At 41.0% G+C, this 19570-nt stretch overlaps 1 protein-coding gene across 1 annotated transcript; it reads right to left on the bottom strand.

Moving 5' to 3' along the window:
• Positions 1 to 5633: 5633 nt before the first annotated feature.
• On the bottom strand, positions 5634 to 11755 carry LOC129514758 (P antigen family member 3-like). The gene is made up of 5 exons (XM_055333468.1): positions 11717 to 11755; positions 10893 to 10984; positions 10310 to 10463; positions 8153 to 8278; positions 5634 to 5656 (listed from the first exon to the last, which is right to left on the bottom strand). The coding sequence occupies exons 2-5, from the start codon at positions 10974 to 10976 to the stop codon at positions 5634 to 5636; spliced, it is 387 nt and encodes a 128-aa protein (XP_055189443.1). The 5' UTR covers positions 10977 to 10984; positions 11717 to 11755.
• Positions 11756 to 19570: the final 7815 nt, after the last annotated feature.

Raw genomic sequence — 19570 nt, 5'->3', positions numbered from 1 at the left:
GAGATAACAGCAGCAGCCTAATTAACTCTAATACCGAAAAATGCACTAGAACATGGTGATAAGTGGGATTGTTCTTGCCTGAGTTGCTCAGCCCAGTGCTGGAAATATAATAACCACTCAGTAGATGCTTGCAGAAGGTGTAAAGAAGTATATCCAATCTTCTGCTTTAGCTTAAGAAAGAAGAATGCAAAGTGTGAGTGTTATATATATTCCAGGTCTGGAGCAGGAAATGCCCAATATGAGTCCCAGACTCTTTCCATACTAGAAACCAAGAAAACTATCAGAAACTACCAGTGTTATGTCTGGATCTGTCAGGTCCAGATTTCAAAGTCCTGGGATTAAACTCAGTCTGGCTCCCTCCTCAGCAGGGAGTTGGCTTGTTCCTCTCCCTCTCTCCTTCTGTCCCCCGCCCCTGCTCAAGCTCTTGCTCTCTCTCCCTGTCTCTCTCTCTCTCAAATGAATAAAAATATTTTAAAAATAAAAAAATGAAACCAAGAAGGAGCAAAAAAACAAATAGTCTAAACAAAACCTCATTTGAACCATCAGAACCATAAAACATCAATTACTCTAAAATGGGCATTTGTGGACAGCCCAGGTGGCTCAGCAATTTAGCGCTGCCTTCAGCCCAGCGCGTGATCCTGGAGACCTGGGATCGAGTCCCACATCAGGCCCCCTGCATGGAGCCTGCTTCTCTCTCTGCCTGTGTCTCTGCCTCTCTCTGTGTGCGTCTCTCATGAATAAATAAATAAAATCTTTAAAAAAATAAGTAAATGTAGTATAATAAAAAAATAAAATGGGCATTTGTAATGAGAGAATTACATCTCTATCTTGTCTTAACTTTATTTTTGGTAACACAATAGCCCAAGTTGATGAAGGAAAGTTTTTACTTACATAAGAATGTAGAAAATTAATAGAATTTTAGAAAAGTTTTCAAAACCTTACTGATTCAGGCAACAATCATCAACAGATGAGATCATTAGATAAACGGATGATGGGGAAATTTTCCATGGAGGGATCAGGCTATTACCACCTTAACCCACTGATGGACCTTAACAGCATTAAAAGTAGGACCTGCCAGATATCGTATGCCTCCTGGTGTGATGAAATAGGAACCTCACTAATGAAGTGTTTTTGCAAGACTAATAATAATAATAATAATAATAATAATAATAATAAAAAATAATCTGAGTGCAATAGTGGCCTCAGAGTGAATTTCCATCTCCAGGAAAAATGGAGAGTAAAAAACATCGTAAATGACACCACCAGGAAGCAAACATACTAAATCAGAATATGAGATATCACCTCACACATCTCAGAATGGGTAAAATTAACAACACAAGAAACAAGAAGTGTTGGTGAGGATGTGGAGAAAGGGGAACACTTGTGCACTATTGGTGAGAATGTGAACCTTTGCAGACAATCAGGAAAACAGTATGGAGGTTCCTCAAAAAGTTAAAAAGTTGGGATATAGCAATTACACTACTAGGTATTTACTGAAAGGATACAACAATACAGTTTTGAAGAGGTACTTGAATTCGCGTTTATAGCAGCATTGCCAACCATAGCCAAACTATTATGGAAAGAGCCCAAATGTCCACCGACTGAGGAATGGATAAAAAGGTGGTAATATATACAATGGAATATTACTCAGCCACCAAAATGAATGAGATCTTGCCCTATGCCATGATGTGGATGGAACTAGAGTATATTATGCTAAGTGAAACAAGTCAGTCTGAGAATCACAGATACCATATGATTTCACTCATATTGGAATTTTAGAAACAAAACAAATGAACATATGGGAAGGGAGCAAAAAGAGAGGGAAAGAAAGCATAAAAGTCTCTTAACTATTGAAAACAACAGGTTGATGCAAGGCTGTAGGTGGGGTATGGGCCAAATGTGTGTGATGGGAATTAAGGAGGGCAGCTGTTATGATTAACGATGGGGTAACAGAGGACTAGCTGAGGATAAAGCAAAAGCCCAGGGCAGCACACTGACAAGTCCTTGAAACAAGCAGGGGCGGGCAGCCTGGGTGGCTCAGCGGTTTAGCACCTGCCTTTGGCCCAGGGCGTGATCCTGGAGACCCGGGATCGAGTCCCACGTCGGGCTCCCCGCATGGAGCCTGCTTCTCCCTCTGCCTGTGTCTCTGCTTCTCTCTCTCATGAATAAATAAAATTTAAAAAAAAAAGAAAAGAAACAGGCAGGGGGACATTCCTCTATGAACTCAACTACCTCCATGTTAATACTTTGTTAAGAGCAAAAGGCAATCTTATCTAGGAGTCTGCTTTAACATATAAAATTTCCTTTAGAAATTTCCTTTCTGTCTAAACCCCAAGGCACGGGTCGGTGATCATCCCCCAAGCACACAGCCCACCGATATACATCTGAAGGGTCTCATGACTCAGGTTATATTAGATGGTAATAAATGACCTTTTCCCAACCATAGCTAGCCCCCTCAAGGTCCTGGAAACCTTGCTTCCAAAATTCCTTGGAGAATACACTATCCTAAATGTTGTGCCCAAGACTGCGAATCCAAGAAACCACCAAGGAGCCGACACCAATGCAAACACACGAGGGTTTATTTACAAGCTGGAGCTTGGGTCGAAGTGTACCCGACACAGCAGAGCAGGGACCTGGACCCCAAGGTGGGTTTCAGCTTAGTTTTATGGGCTGGTCTAGGGGACCTCCAGAGGGGGTGGAGGAATTTCTCAAGTTCTGTTTACATTCTGATATGGGGCTTTCAAGGGCATTGAGCTCTGTTCTCATTCTGATATGGGACTTTCTGCCACTGGCTTGGGCTCTGTTCTCATTCTAATATGGGACTTTCTAGGGTGTTAAGCTGTAAACTTTTTTTTCCCTGTAACTTAAGTAATGTAAATTTCAGCTCTTATTCACAGGGGCCTGGGATGGCTGTACTTGTGCTAACGCTGAACTTAAAGTGGAATGGCCTTAATTTTCTCGGCCTCCACACTAAACCCCTCCCAACTCCCAGGTATATACTTAGTCATCCCTCACAGGCCCCAGGCAGTCTTCCTGCCCACGGGTCCTGTCCCTGTGCTTTAAAAAAACCACCATTTTGCACCAAAGACATCTCAAGAATTCTTTCTTGGTTGGCAGCTCTGGACCTCACCCCACCAAACCTCACTTATATTCCAAAACTTCATCAATGAACACTGTGTATTATATGGAAGTGATGAATTCTACTCCTGAAACCAATATGCTATATGCTATATATATATATATATATATATATATATATATATATAATAACTATATGCTAACTAGTATTTAAATAAAAATTTGAAAAAAAGCATACTACATCCATCTCTCACAGAAAAAATGAATAAAAAATAAAAATAAAAACAAAATGACACCAAAAAATTAACCAAGGAAGCTGATGACAGAACAGAAGGCTAGCTGAGGACAAAGCACAAGCTGACCCCCCACAAATGACCCCTCCCCCTAGGTGAGATATTTGTGACATTCCTCACTGCCCTAAAGCTAAGGAAAGGAAAAAGATAGTTAAACTTATAGATTACAATACATGAGTCTCCCTCAGTTTACAAATACCTTAGTAATTTACTAGAACAAAGCATTCTTATCAATAACCTAGCTTCCAGAAAGAAATGTAGATACAATTCAATGCCCTTATAACCTGTAGACCATTGACAGATACTTGAAGAAGATAGGGTGTTTTATTCCTCCAGGAAGCTCCCAACTACCGTAATTTTAATGCCTTGCTAGAAGGAAAATCAACCTTGACAATTTCAAGGCCTCCAGTATCCTGTGAGTCTACCCAAACATATGAAAATGCTTTTGAAACCTCCCTTTTCCTTACCTCCTCCAACTCCCAAGTGTATAATCAACTACCCCTCACAACCTGGGGCTGCAGCTTTTTCTGCCCAAGGGATCTGTCCTTTTGCTTTAATAAAATCACCATTTTGCACCAAAGACATCGCAAGAATTCTTTCTTGGTCATTGGCTCCAGACTTCACCCTACTAAACTTCACCTACATTCCAAAACTACATCAGAGGTAATAGACTTTACACTGAAAATCATAACACTGATTAAATTAAAAGGACTAATGTGTTGACCTTGAATAAGATGCTATCTTCTTTTATTGTTATATCCTTAATAAAATGGAATTAACTGAATGGATATATTTTTAATGAAATGGGGCCATTCAGATTATTGCTGACCCTCGAACAACATGGTTTGTTGAACTATGTGGGCCTGTGGTCCCTAGGTGGCTGAGCGGTTTACAGCCTGCCTTTGGCCCAGGGTGTGACTCTGGAGTCCTGGGATCGAGTCCCACTTTGGGCTTCCTGGATGGAGCCTGCTTCTCCCTCTGCCTGTGTCTTTGCCTCTCTCTCTCTGTTTCTCTCATGAATGGATGGATAGTCTTAAAAAAAAAAAGAACTATGTGGGCCTACTTGTACAGATTTTTTTTATAATACAGTACTATAAATGTACTTTCTCTTATGATTTAATAACATTTTCTTTTTTTGTTTTATATTATAAACCTTTTATTTTATTTATTTTATTTATTTGTTTTTAATAAATTTTTATTGGTGTTCAATTTACCAACATACAGAATAACACCCAGTGCTCATCCCGTCAAGTGTCCCCCTCAGTGCCCATCACCCATTCACCCCCACCCCCCGCCCTCCTCCCCTTCCACCATCCCTAGTTCATTTCCCAGAGTTAGGAGTCTTTATGTTCTGTCTCCCTTTCTGATATTTCCCACACATTTCTTCTCCTATTTATTAATTTAAAAAAATTTTTATTGGAGTTCGATTTGCCAACATATAGCATAACTACCCAGAGCTCATGCCGTCAAGTGCCCCCCTCAGTGCCCATTACCCAGTCACCCCATCCCCCTGCCCACCTCCTTTTCCACCACCCCTTGTTCGTTTCCCAGAGTTAGGAGTCTCTCATGTTCTGTCACCGTCACTGATATTTCCCACTCATTTTCTCTCCTTTACCCTTTATTCCCTTTCACTATTTTTTATATTCACCAAATGAATGAGACCATATAATAATGTTTGTCCTCCGATTAACATTTTCTTTTCTATAGATTACTTTATCCTAAGAATACAGTATATAAACTATGTGTTGACTTTTAATTTTTTAAGATTTTATTTATGTATTCATGAGAGACACAGAAAGAGAGGCAGAGTTGGAGAAGCAGCCTCCCCGCGGGGAGCCTAATGTGAGACTCATCCCAGGACCCCGGAAACATGACCTGAGCTGAAGGCAGGAGATCAACCATTGAGTCATCCAGGTGCCCTGTGTTAACATTTTATGTCAGTGGTTAGGATTCTGGTCAGAAGTAGCCTATTAATAGCTACATTTTTGAAATCACAAAGGATCTAGATATAAACTTGTGGAATTGTCATATTTAGCAAGATTGCTAGAAGGAATATCAATGTACACATATATTTGTGTATACCAGCTCAATCAGAATATAAAATTTCAAAGTGATATAATTTTAAGTATCATTAAGTATTGATAATAACTTTAATAAAAGATTTATAAGATTCTTTGCAGATAGTTCAAAACTTTATTAAGAGAATTTTAAGAGTCAAATATCTGCCATCAGAACAGCTTGATAGTTCCAGCTTGTTTTTGTTTACACCTGTGATTGCCCTTCACCTGTAAGACAAAATAACAGTTGGGAACATTACTTAGTAGAATTTTATTTAGATGACATTAACGGTACACAAGGGACCACACTTTTTGTTTTATAAGATACACTTCCAAACATATTTTACTAATGTATTTTAAACACACCACTCTTTCTATTGGTATAAGGAAACAAAAAGGCTGTTCATGTTCAGAACATATTAAATGAAATGAACCTATTAAAAAGTAGCTACAAATGAAAGCAAAAATTCTGTGTGCTTTTACTAAAAATCCAAGTAACACATAAAAGCACCTTGAACCAAATAAAGTTTCTAAATCAGTATTATTTCAATAAAAGAACATGAAAAAATATTCTGAACATAGGATATTAAAACAGTAATGTCACATTTGTTACTGCTTGAGTAAATAGAAATTCCAGTACTACAACTCTTTTTTCTCTACTATGCAGAAGTCCAAAAATGTTTCCTTGGTTTACTTTAGTTCTAATGTGATTGGTTAAGTAGGATAACCATTTGTCCCCATTTCAACCTGTAGTCCTAGTGTGATTATGAATAATGTCTTTTTTCACACTTGACAGTGTTGAGTTTGTATAATAAATTATATAGGGAAGCCTGGGTGGCTCAGCAGTTGAGCATCTGCCTTTGGCTCAGGGTGTGATCCTGGAGTCCCAGGATTGAGTCCCACACTGGGCTCCCTGCATGGAGCCTGCCTCTCCCTTTGCCTATGTCTCTGCCTCTCTCTCTGTGTCTCTCGTGAATAAATAAATAAAATCTTTAAAAAAAAAGAAAGAAAGAAAGAAAAGAAAGAAAGAAGCTTTGAGACTAGCTCAAAGCTAGTGAGACTATATAATTTTTTATAAAAGAAAGAAATGAAGGCAGAGACTCAAAGCTAGTGAGACTATATAATTTATATATATATATATTTAATTTATTCACGAGACACGCACACACACACACACACACACACAGAGAGAGAGAGAGAGAGGCAGAGACACAGCAGGGGGAGAAGCAGGCTCCATGCAGAAAGCCTGATGTGGGACTTGATCCCGGGACTCCAGGATCATGCCGTGGGCCGGAAGGCAGGTGCTAAACCGCTGAGCTACCCAGGGATCTCCTCTGCCTTCATTTCTGACATGAAAATGTGAAGCTCATATATATTGTGACTTAGAGCATGGTAAAAAAGAAAAAGGAAGGAAGAAATGAATAGAGACAGGGAGGGAGAAGAAATGGGAAATAGAGAAGAATAAAAAGATACCTAGAAAAGTCAGATATTTATTTCTAAAAATAGGTGCTTTTTGTGGGGGATGGCTGGGTAGTTCAGTGGTTGAGCATCTGCCTTTGGCTCAGGGCGTGATCCTGATCTGGGGATCGAGTCCAGAATTGGGTTCCCTGCAAAGAGCCTGCTTCTCCCTCTGTCTTTGTCTCTACCTCTCTCTGGGTCTTTAATGAATAAATAAATAAAATCTTTAAAAAAAAACAGAGCTTTATTTTTTTTTTAAAAAGAGATTTTGTTTATTCGAGAGAGTGTGAGCCAGAGAAAAGAAGCAGAGGGAGGGGCAGAGGAGAAGCAAACTCCCCACTGAGCAGGGAGTGTGACATGGGGCTCCATCCCAGTATTCCAGGATCACCACCAGAGACAAAGGAAGATGCTTAACTGAGCCAGCCAGGTGCCCCTAAAAGTAAGCGCTTTTGAAAAATCTTTATTAAGAATAATTCACAAATATAATTAATATAATTGTGTATGTGTAAAGTGTACAACACAATGATTTGTTCAATATTTACACGGTGGAGTGACTACCAGATAAATATAAGTAATGAATGAATCCATCACCTCCCATAATTCACTAATTATGGGTGATTAAGGGTGAGATTTTGAATTAAGGGGTTCTCTAAGAGTCACACAAATTATGTTCAGCTGCTACTAGAACTTACTTCACTGCCTCACCATATTTTATACAAACTGGTATTTATTCCAAATCACTTTGTATTTGTTAAAAGGCAGAAAGTATTAAACTGTAAAATTATTAGCTATTGGTTAAAGTACTAATACTATAAAATAAAACATTTTCACCTTTTTTCAAAAAGATTTTTAAAATTTATTTATAGATAGAATGAGTGAGCACACTAGGAAGGGTGGAGCCAAGGGAGAGAGAGAATCCCAAGCAGTCTCTGCACTGAGCACAGAGCCTGACATGGGACTCTATCTCATTACCCTGAAATCATGAAGTGGGCCAAAATAAAGAGTGGGATATTTAGCCAACAGAACCACTCAGATACAACTGTCTTCATCTTTATAATTCAACACGATTTGACCCAATTTGTTTCTATACCTGACCGTCTAATAAGTCAGGGAGTCAGGCATTTAGGTTCTAACTACCTGTCAAAGTATCCTTATAGGTGAATTCTATTATGAAAGTAACAGTAATATTACACTTATATTATGAAAGATGTAATACTGAAGAAAACAGAAACCACATACTTTTTACGTTCATAATGGATCACATACCTGCTTCTGGCATTTTAATGGGCTCTAGGTTTGGAAATTTCAGCCCTTTCACATCAGGACCATCTTCGCTTTTATCCCCAGTCATTGGCTGAGCCACTTCCTGTAGTTCAGATTTCATTTCAGGCCCTAAAAAAAGAGAAAGGTTACAGGTTTAAGCAGTAAACATAAAATATATCTTTTAAAAAATTTATTTATTTATTCATGAGAGATGCAGAGAGGGGAAGAGACATAAGCAGAGGGAGAAGCAGGCTCCATGAACAGAGCCCAATGTGGGAATCGATCCTGGGACTCCAGGATCAGGCCCTGGGCTGAAGGCAGGCGATCAACTGCTGAGTCACCCAGGTGTCCAACATAAAATATATCCAAAGAACTGATAATATTCTTTCGGTTATATGAGACAGAAGCATGTAGGCTAGTGTGAAAAAAAAAGTGATGGAAAGATGGACTTCACATCTTTGTTTTTCTGTATTATGATACTGTATTTCAAATGACATTTTAAAGATAAACCACACTAAATCTGTATTTCCTTTATGTTACCATAGTGAGAATAGAAAGCATCAGCTATCTAAGAAATCTGAAGCCTACACCACAGATAGGATGGTAATTAAAATGTAATTTCCTGGGACACGTGGGTGGTTCAACTGGTTAAGCTTCTGCCTGCCACTCAGGTCAGGCAGGGTCCTGAAATCTGAAACCCACATGGGGCTCTGTGCTCAGCAGGGAGTCTGCGTCTCCCTCTCTGTCTACCCCTCCCCCCACTTGTGTGCTCTCCCTAACACTCTTAAATTAAAAAATATTGTAAAAACGTGTAATATACAGAATGATTACCTGATTCTATTTGTGGGCCAATATGACAAATCCTATATTAGTGAGACCCTCGCCTCAAAATTTTATTAGACAAAATTAACTAGTTAGATTTCAATATAAAGTCCCTCTAACTAATGATAAATGACTCATGTATAGAACAAAGAAAAAAATAATAGCAAAACATTACTGACTAATAAACTTCTTACAATGAGAATAAAGGAAGTAGGGTAGAAAGAAATTAATGGGCTTTAATGCCAGTCATATTGTAGAAACCACTTAATGGGGAATTCTGAAAATAACCCACAGACAAATAATATCAATAATTCACTACAAGTAATTGATAAAAATGCTATATTTGGAAGGCATTAATTTCTTCTTTCGTAATCATTTTAAGATATTTTTGATTTTCCTAGTCACAAAATTATTTAACTACATTTTAAAGGCACATAAAAATCATAATAATATGGTGACCCTGATGCCACTTTCCTGAATGATCCACGCCTTACCAAACATACCATACCAAATGAAGAATCGAACAGGGGCCATGATTCACTGAGTACTTTTCTGGAGTCTCACTCCTGCTCCACTGAACTGGATTTATGCCTGTGCCAGTATTAAGCTACTTTACATTGCAGACACATTTCACTATTCAGCATTTTATACAAAACAGCTCACTTGTTTGTACGACAGTACATATGGTAGGAATAACACAAATCTTTAAAAAAGGTTTTAGAAAAAATAACAAAAATCTAAATTCTTCTTTTAAGTAATCTCTACACCCAATGTGGGGCTTCAGCTCTCGACCCCGGGTTCAAGAGTCACATGCTCTACCGACTGAGCTAGCCGGGTCCCCCAGGAACACAAACCCCGTAATGTAATCTGAATTATGTCTCCGTGTGCCAAGCAGTCTTTAGCAAAGCACAGTCCCCGAGCCTTCGTTTTCTCCTTTTTCAAATGGAGCTACCATCCCTAAAGCAAATCGGTTTAGCTCCACATGTTAGAAGGTATGTTGACTTGGCACTCCACACATACTGTTAAAAGCTGCTTATGCTTTCGATGAAATGAATGAAAAGGGCACCTCAGAATGTTCTAGGAACAAATTAGACTAGTAAATCGATGTATGCCTTTGTAGTTAAACAGTGTCCTGTAATTTAGAAGACTGTTTTCAAGGACACTGATCAAATCTTGAGGACGAAGGGGAAATTCAGTACCGGGAAGGACTGCATGAAGCTGTAAACCGTACTCTCCTCTTCCCATTTCAATCCATTTTTTCGGAAATGACCGAGGTTCTCCTGGAATGTTTTCCTTCCTCCTGGCCTGGTTATGTCATAATGCATGATGCACACATACACGCCCCGCCCCCATAAGCACTGTTCTTCCCTTTCCCTTCACCTTGAATAACAGGTGCTCCTTCAACTTCTTTCCCTTGATCAGGTATAATATCCTGAGTCTTAGTTGGTTTCTCCTTTGGTTTCAGCTGCTCGGCCTGTGTGGGGGGCGGTGTCTGCATACAAATAAATAGTTGTGTCGTTAACACATGCCAACAGTATAAAATATACATTACACACTTTTAGGGCAGATAATGAGTAAGTATAAAGGCAGTCCCCAGACACGATTCTCTAGACTTATTCTTAAAAGTTTCTCTTCCCACACAGCGGGTACTCAAGAAGAGGTACCCCCAACCACTTCGGAGGCTACTGTAAACTCTGCTGGGGCGGACAGGTGCAATCTGTTGTTAATAAACATGACCAAGAAGTCACAGCGTGTATTTCCACCACGGGCAGCACAAATATGGAATCCTTCGGGTTCAGAGTCTCCCTCCCTTTATCAGCCGAGGAGCTCTTATCGCTGTATCGGTACGTTTGTAGCTCATCAAAATTTCCAGAGAATGCGATGTGTGGTAATGGGAAACATCAAATATGGCAGTACTCACAACCACACCCGCAGCTGGCTGGGCAGATCCTCGATCCTCTCTTCCTTGTTTGGATCTGGATCTGGATCTCACACGGCCACTCATGTTTCACCCTGAAAGTAGAATCTTGGTATTTGGGAAACATACTCTAACGGAGAGGTATACCACTTCCAAGGCCAAACGTTTTGATATCTTTCCTTCGAAAATACATTCAAAACCAACCAAGGGTAAGTATACAGTACACGCTGTGGTCACACCAAATGTACTGGCTGCAAGATCATCTACATCAGCCAAGCTGGCCGAGAAATCACCTTAAGGACAGGCGAAAGAAAACACGAGGCTTAGTCTCACAGCTAGATTCCCCCACACTAAAGGCACTGGAGAGAACACTGCCGGAAATTTAAACCTCAGTCACCGCTGCTTTTATCACATTCCCGTTTACGAGGTTCATTTCCCACCCTTCAATACCGCTTTACTGGAACACAGAGAAAGAAACCGTCCTTTGCATAGTGCCTATGGCTGTCTTGGCACGGTCAAGGCAGGTGTCTGTCTAGTCCCAACACAGACCCACCGCCCCCCGCAAGCCTTGACCCTCTCTCTGCCCAGTGTACTACCAATGTCGGGGACCCAGTTACGAGCCCACAGCCTTCCCTGTTCCCTGGCCTTTTCTACACCGCCCGGTCCGTTCCCTACCCACGGTCCCACCGAGGACCTCGGCCTCTGTGCTCTGCCGGCAGTTCCCGGTGTTGCCGGGACTCCGATAGCTCGACCAAGCCTCGCCCCCACCCCCGCCCAGGCTTAAGGAACCCCGTCTCCGTCTCCCCTCCTCAGCCCACCGTCCTCACCTGCCCGGGCACGACCACGAGGATGAGTGCAATGACGCCTGTGAGGAGAAGGGCGAGAGCTCCTCAGAACCTACATGTATGTAGTTAGCACGTCACAGATCTACTGCCCCGACCACCCCGAGGCCCACCGGCTCTCCCCTCATACTTGCTCACACTTAAGGTCCCCGAAGGACTGATTTGGGGACCTACCGCTTCAAGTCAGATAACTTGCAATAGCTCACTATGTATGAAAGAAATTGAAATGATGTTAAAATATTTTCAAAAGAACACTTCAAGTTCAGATGTCTTTTTATCTATGAAACATTTAAGGAAGAAGGAATACCAATTCTACATAAACTCTTCCAGAAAAATTAAAAAGCAGTGAATAGTTCCAAATTCATTTCATGAAGACAAAATTATTCTGAAATCAATCCCAGAAAAAAAGACATTACAAGAAAATAAAAAGAGAGACCCATATCCCTCATGGACAGAGATGCGAAAATTACTAACAAAATTTTAGCAAATGCAATCCAAAAATATATAGAAAGGATAACATATCATGATCAAGGGGGATTTAACTCAGAAATGCACCTTGGTTACTTCACATTTTAAAATCAAGTCAATCGGAGAAGGACAAACAGTGTATGTTCTCATTCATTTGGGGAATATGAATAATAGTGAAGGGGAATATAAGGGAAGGGAGAAGAAATGTGTGGGAGATATCAGAAAGGGACACAGAACATAAAGACTTCTAACTCTGGGAAATGAACTAGGGGTGGAGGAAGGGGAGGAGGGCGGGGGGTGGGGGTGAATGGGTGACGGGCATGGAGGGGGACACTTGACGGGATGAGCACTGGGTGTTATTCTGTATGTTGGTAAATTGAACACCAATAAAAATTAATTTATTAAAAAAAATAAAATAAAATCAACCAGTATAATTTACACTATTGGGAAACATTTAAAAAGAACATATAATCATCTCAATAAATGCTGAATAATTAGTTTAAAAATCCAACATCCATCCCTAATTTTAAAAAATTCTCATCAAACATCATCATTTGATGAAACATTTCATTGATTTCTGCTTTGATCTTTATTTTTTCTTTTATTTACTTTGATTTAATTTGTTTTTCTTTTTTAAAAAAGATTTTATTTATTTATTCATGAAAGATACAGAGAGAGAGAGAGAGAGAGAGAGAGAGAGAGAGAGAGAGAGAGAGGCAGAGACACAGGCAGAGGGAGAAGCAGTCTCCATGCAGGGAGCCTGACATGGGACTCAATCCTGGGTCTCCAGGATCACGCCCTGGGCTGAAGGCAGCGCTAAACCACTGAGCCACCCAGGCATCTCTTAATTTGCTTTTATTATCTTAGTTTAGAATATATATTACTATTCTGTCATAAAAAATAAGAAAATCCTGCCATTTGCAACAACATGGATGGACCTTGAGGGCATTATGCTAAGTGAAATAAGTCAGAGAAGGACAAATACTGCATAATTTCACTTATACAGGGAATCAAAAAAATCCAAAGTCATAGAAACAGAGATCAGGGATGCTTGGGTGGCTCAGTGGTTGAGCCTCTTCCTTTGGTTCAGGTCGTGATCCTGGGATCCTGGGATTGAGTCCTGTATCAGACTCCCTACAGGGAGCCTGCTTCTCCTTCTGCCTATGTCTCTGCCTCTCTCTCTGTGCTTCTCATGAATAAATAAATCAATAATCTTTAAAAAAACAGAGATCAAATTTCTGGTTGCCAGGGGCAGCAGAGGGGAAAGCAGGAGAATTGGATGAAGATGGTCAAAAGATACAATGCTCCAATTATAAGAGGAATAAATTCTGAAGATGTAATATACAACATGATGACTATAGCAGACAATACTGTAATGTGTATTTGAAAAATGCTTAGAGAGTAGATCTTTTTTAATTTATTTTTTATTGGTGTTCAATTTGCCAACATATAGAATAACACCCAGTGCTCATCCCATCAAGTGCCCCCCTCAGTGCCCATCACCCAGTCACCCCCATCCCCCGCCCACCTCCCTTTCTTCCACACCTTGTTCGTTTCCCAGAGTTAGGAGTCTAGAGAGTAGATCTTAATAATTCTCATCATAAAGAAATTTTTGTACTAGAACTATAAATTATTAAGGAGGTGGTATTGAAATCTACCATGAATTTATGTATTTCCCCTTGTAGTTCTATCAGTTTTTGTTTCATACATTTTTAGTCTGTTATGAGGAGCATGAACTGAAAAAAAAAGCATGAACATTTAGTATTGTTATGTCTTTTGATTAATTTATCCCTTTATTATTATAATGGATTTTCTTTATCCTTTGGTAATCTTATTTGTTCTGAAATCTACTTTGTATGATATTAGTGTAGCCATTAAAGCTCTGTTATTTTTATTGCTTTCATAATACATCTTTTTCCATACTTTAGTTTTTTGTGTGTTTACAATTGAAGAGTATTTATTGTAAACAGTATATAGTTGCATCTTGATTTTTACATTCAATCTGACAATCTTAGCCTTTAGTTTAGTTTAGTTTAGATTTTCAGACTATTTAAATTGAATGCACTTATTGTCCAGAGGAGGAGTTAAGATGAAGAGTTGTAGGGGGAAGGACCCCATGCTTCCTGTCTCTTGAACACAGCTGGATACATAGCAAATCATTTTGAAGACCCAAGAAATGGATCTGAGGACTGAGAGAACAAACTGCATAACTAGAAGGAGAAAAGAGGCCATATTGTGGAAGGTAGAAGGTGTGGAAATGTGGTTTGGGGGAGAAAAGAATCATGGGTGCTGTGGATGAGAGGGGGCTCTGATTACAGAAAGAGGAGAGAGACAGAGAGACTGATAGGGGATTACACTATAGAAAAACACTTCCCTGGAGGAGGGGCAAGATGGCGGAAGAGTAGCGTCTCCAAATCACCTGTTCCCACCAAATTACCTAGATAACCTTCAAATCATCCTGAAAATCTATGAATTCGGCCTGAGATTTAAAGAGAGACCAGCTGGAATGCTACAGTGAGAAGAGTTCGCGCTTCTATCAAGGTAGGAAGACGGGGAAAAAGAAATAAAGAAACAAAAGGCCTCCGAGGGGGAGGGGCCCCGCGAGGAGCCGGGCTGAGGCCGGGGCGAGTGTCCCCAGGACAGGAGAGCCCCGTCCCGGAGGAGCAGGAGCTGCACCAACCATCCCGGGAGAAAGGCGCCCGCAGGGAGTTGGAGCAGGACCCAGGAGGGCGGGGATGCCCTCGGGCTCCCTGGGACACTAACAGACACCTGCGCGCGCAGGAGAGTGTGCCGAGCTCCCTAAGGGCTGCAGCGCGCACAGCGGACCCGGAGTAGCTTGGAGGGGCTCGGGCGGCGACTCTGCGGAGGGGGCTGCGCGGCTCCGGGAGCAGCTCGGCGGTGGCGGCTCGGGCAGAGGAAGAGGCTCCGTGCGGAGGGGGCTGCGCGGCCGGGAGCAGCTCGAAGGGGCTCGAGCGGCTCCGCACAGCGGCGGCTGAGCGACTGGGAGCGCGAATCCAACAGCGGAGGCCCTGGAGCACAGGGCGCCGGGACACAGCCCAGGATCCTGCCTCCCCCCGGGACAGGCAGAGGCCGGGAGGGCCCAGGACCGCAAGGACGCTTCTGCCCTGAGCTGAGCAGATCAGCGGCCCCGCCCTGGAGCCTCCAGGCCCTGTGGACAGGACTGAGAGCCCCGTAGTTCCTGCGGAGGCTGAATCCAGGCTTCCAGAGCTGCCATAGCAACTGCGGCTGTTCCTCCTGGGACCTCACGGGGTAAACAACCCCCACTGAGCCCTGCAGCAGGCAGGGACAGAGCAGCTCCCCCAAGTGCTAACACCTGAAAATCAGCACAGCAGGCCCCTCCCCCAGAAGACCAGCTAGACGGACCAGTTCCAGGGAAAGTCAAGGGACTTAAAGTATACAGAATCAGAAGATACTCCCCCGTGTTTTTTTTTTTTCTTTTCTTTTGATTTCTGATTGCTTTCCCCACCCCCCCCTTTTTTTTACCTTTCTTCTTTTTCTTTCTCTTTTTCTTCTCTTTTTTCCTTTTTTTCTTCTTTTTCTTTTTTCTTTTTCTCTTTTCTTTCCTTCTCTCTCTTTCTCTCCTTTTCCCAATACAACTTGTTTTTGGCCACTCTGCGCTGAGCAAAATGACTAGAAGGAAAACCTCACCTCAAAAGAAAGAATCAGAAACAGTCCTCTCTCCCACAGAGTTACAAAATCTGGATTACAATTCAATGTCAGAAAGCCAATTCAGAAGCACTATTATACACCTACTGGTGGCTCTAGAAAAAAGCATTAAGGACTCTCGAGACTTCATGACTGCAGAATTTAGATCCAATCAGGCAGAAATTAAAAATCAATTGAATGAGATGCAATCCAAACTAGAAGTCCTAACGACGAGGGTTAACGAGGTGGAAGAACGAGTGAGTGACATAGAAGACAAGTTAATGGCAAAGAGGGAAACTGAGGAAAAAAGAGACAGACAATTAAAAGACCATGAAGACAGATTAAGGGAAATAAATGACAGCCTAAGGAAGAAAAACCTACGTTTAATTGGGGTTCCCGAGGGCGCCGAAAGGGCCAGAGGTCCAGAATATGTATTTGAACAAATCCTAGCTGAAAACTTCCCCAATCTGGGAAGGGAAACAGGCATTCAGATCCAGGAAATAGAGAGATCCCCCCCCTTAAATCAATAAAATCCGTTCAACACCTCGACATTTAATAGTGAAGCTTGCAAATTCCAAAGATAAAGAGAAGATCCTTAAAGCAGCAAGAGACAAGAAGTCCCTGACTTTCATGGGGAGGAATATTAGGGTAACAGCAGACCTCTCCACAGAGACCTGGCAGGCCAGAAAGGGCTGGCAGGATATATTCAGGGTCCTAAATGAGAAGAACATGCAACCAAGAATACTCTATCCAGCAAGGCTCTCATTCAAAATGGAAGGAGAGATAAAGAGCTTCCAAGACAGGCAGGAACTGAAAGAATATGTGACCTCCAAACCAGCTCTGCAAGAAATTTTAAGGGGGACTCTTAAAATTCCCCTTTAAGAAGAAGTTCAGTGGAACAATCCACAAAAACAAGGACTAAATAGATATCATGATGACACTAAACTCATATCTGTCAATAGTAACTCTGAACGTGAACGGGCTTAATGACCCCATCAAAAGGCGCAGGGTTTCAGACTGGATAAAAAAGCAGGACCCATCTATTTGCTGTCTACAAGAGACTCATTTTAGACAGAAGGACACCTACAACCTGAAAATAAAAGGTTGGAGAACCATTTACCATTCAAATGGTTCTCAAAAGAAAGCAGGGGTAGCCATCCTTATATCAGATAAACTAAAATTTACCCCGAAGACTGTAGTGAGTGATGAAGAGGGACACTATCTCATACTTAAAGGATCTATCCACAAGAGGACTTAACAATCCTCAATATATATGCCCCGAATGTGGGAGCTGCCAAATACTTAAACAAATTATTAACCAAAGTGAAGAAATACTTAGAGAATAATACACTTATACTTGGTGACTTCAATCTAGCTCTTTCTACCCTCGATAGGTCTTCTAAGCACAACATCTCCAAAGAAACGAGAGCTTTAAATGGTACACTGGACCAGATAGATTTCACAGATATCTACAGAACGTTACATCCAAACTCAACTGAATACACATTCTTCTCAAGTGCACATGGAACTTTCTCCAGAATAGACCACATACTGGGTCACAAATCAGGTCTGAACCGATACCAAAAGATTGGGATCGTCCCCTGCATATTCTCAGACCATAACGCCTTGAAATTAGAACTAAATCACAACAAGAAGTTTGGGAGGACATCAAACACGTGGATGTTAAGGACCATCCTGCTAAAAGATGAAAGGGTCAACCAGGAAATTAAGGAAGAATTAAAAAGACTCATGGAAACTAATGAGAATGAAGATACAACCATTCAAAATCTTTGGGATGCAGCAAAAGCAGTCCTGAGGGGGAAATACATCGCAATACAAGCATCCATTCAAAAACTGGAAAGAACTCATATACAAAAGCTAACCTTACACATAAAGGAGCTAGAGAAGAAGCAGCAAATCGACCCGACACCCAGCAGAAGAAGAGAGTTAATTAAAATTCGAGCAGAACTCAACGAAATTGAGACCAGAAGAACTGTGGAACAGATCAACAGAACCAGGAGTTGGTTCTTTGAAAGAATTAATAAGATAGATAAACAATTAGCCAACCTTATTAAAAAGAAGAGAGAGAAGACTCAAATTAACAAAATCATGAATGAGAAAGGAGAGATCACTACCAACACCAAGGAAATACAAACGATTTTAAAAACATATTGTGAACAGCTCTACGCCAAGAAATTAGGCAATCTAGAAGAAATGGACGCATTCCTGGAAAGCCACAAACTACCAAAACTGGAACAGGAAGAAATAGACAACCTGAACATGCGAATAACCAGGGAGGAAATTGAAGCAGTCATCAAAGACCTCCCAAGACACAAGAGTCCAGGGCCAGATGGCTTCCCAGGGGAATTCTATCAAATGTTTAAAGAAGAAATCATACCTATTTTACTAAAGCTGTTTGGAAAGATAGAAAGAGATGGAGTACTTCCAAATTCATTCTATGAGGCCAGCATCAGCTTAATTCCAAAAGCAGACAAAGACCCCACCAAAAAGGAGAATTACAGACCAATATCCTGGTGAACATGGATGCAAAAATTCTCAACAAGATACTAGCCAATAGGATCCAACAACACATTAAGAAAATTATTCACCATGACCAAGTAGGATTTATCCCCGGGACACAAGGCTGGTTCAACACTCGTAAAACAATCAATGTGATTCATCATATCAGCAAGAGAAAAACCAAGAACCATATGCTCCTCTCATTAGATGCAGAGAAAGCATTTGACAAAATACAGCATCCATTCCTGATCAAAACTCTTCAGAGTGTAGGGATAGAGGGAACGTTCCTCGACATCTTAAAAGCCATCTACGAAAAGCCCACCCACAGCAAATATCATTCTCAATGGGGAAGCACTGGGAGCCTTTCCCCTAAGATCAGGAACAAGACAGGGATGTCCACTCTCACCACTGCTATTCAACATAGTATTGGAAGTCCTAGCCTCAGCAATCAGACCACAAAAAGACATTAAAGGCATTCAAATTGGCAAAGAAGAAGTCAAACTCTCCCTCTTCACCAATGACATGATACTCTACATAGAAAACCCAGAAGCCTCCACCCCAAGATTGCTAGAACTCATACAGCAATTTGGTAGCGTGGCAGGATACAAAATCAATGCCCAGAAATCAATGGCATTTCTATACACTGAGACTGAAGAAAGAAATTAAGGGGTCAATTCCATTTACAATTGCACGAAAAGCATAAGATACCTAGGAATAACCTAACCAAAGAGGTAAAGGATCTATACCCTAAAATCTATAGAACACTTCTGAAAGAAATTGAGGAAGACACAAAGAGATGGAAAAAGATTCCATGCTCATGGATTGGCAGAATTAATAGTGTGAAAATGTCAATGTTACCCAGGGCAATTTACACGTTTAATGCAATCCCTATCAAAATACCATGGACTTTCTTCAGAGAGTTAGAACAAATTATTTTAAGATTTGTGTGGAATCAGAAAAGACCCCGAATAGCCAGGGGAATTTTAAAAAAGAAAACCATAGCTGAGGGCATCACAATGCCAGATTTCAGGTTGTACTACAAAGCTGTGGTCATCAAGACAGTGTGGTACTGGCACAAAAACAGACACATAGATCAATGGAACAGAATAGAGAACCCAGAAGTGGACCCTGAACTTTATGTTCAACTAATATTCGATAAAGGAGGAAAGACTATCCACTGGAAGA

This window comes from Nyctereutes procyonoides, unplaced genomic scaffold, assembly GCF_905146905.1.
Source record: "Nyctereutes procyonoides isolate TBG_1078 unplaced genomic scaffold, NYPRO_anot_genome, whole genome shotgun sequence".
Classification (NCBI taxonomy): domain Eukaryota; kingdom Metazoa; phylum Chordata; class Mammalia; order Carnivora; family Canidae; genus Nyctereutes; species Nyctereutes procyonoides.
This window is presented reverse-complemented; position numbering and strand designations above follow the sequence as displayed.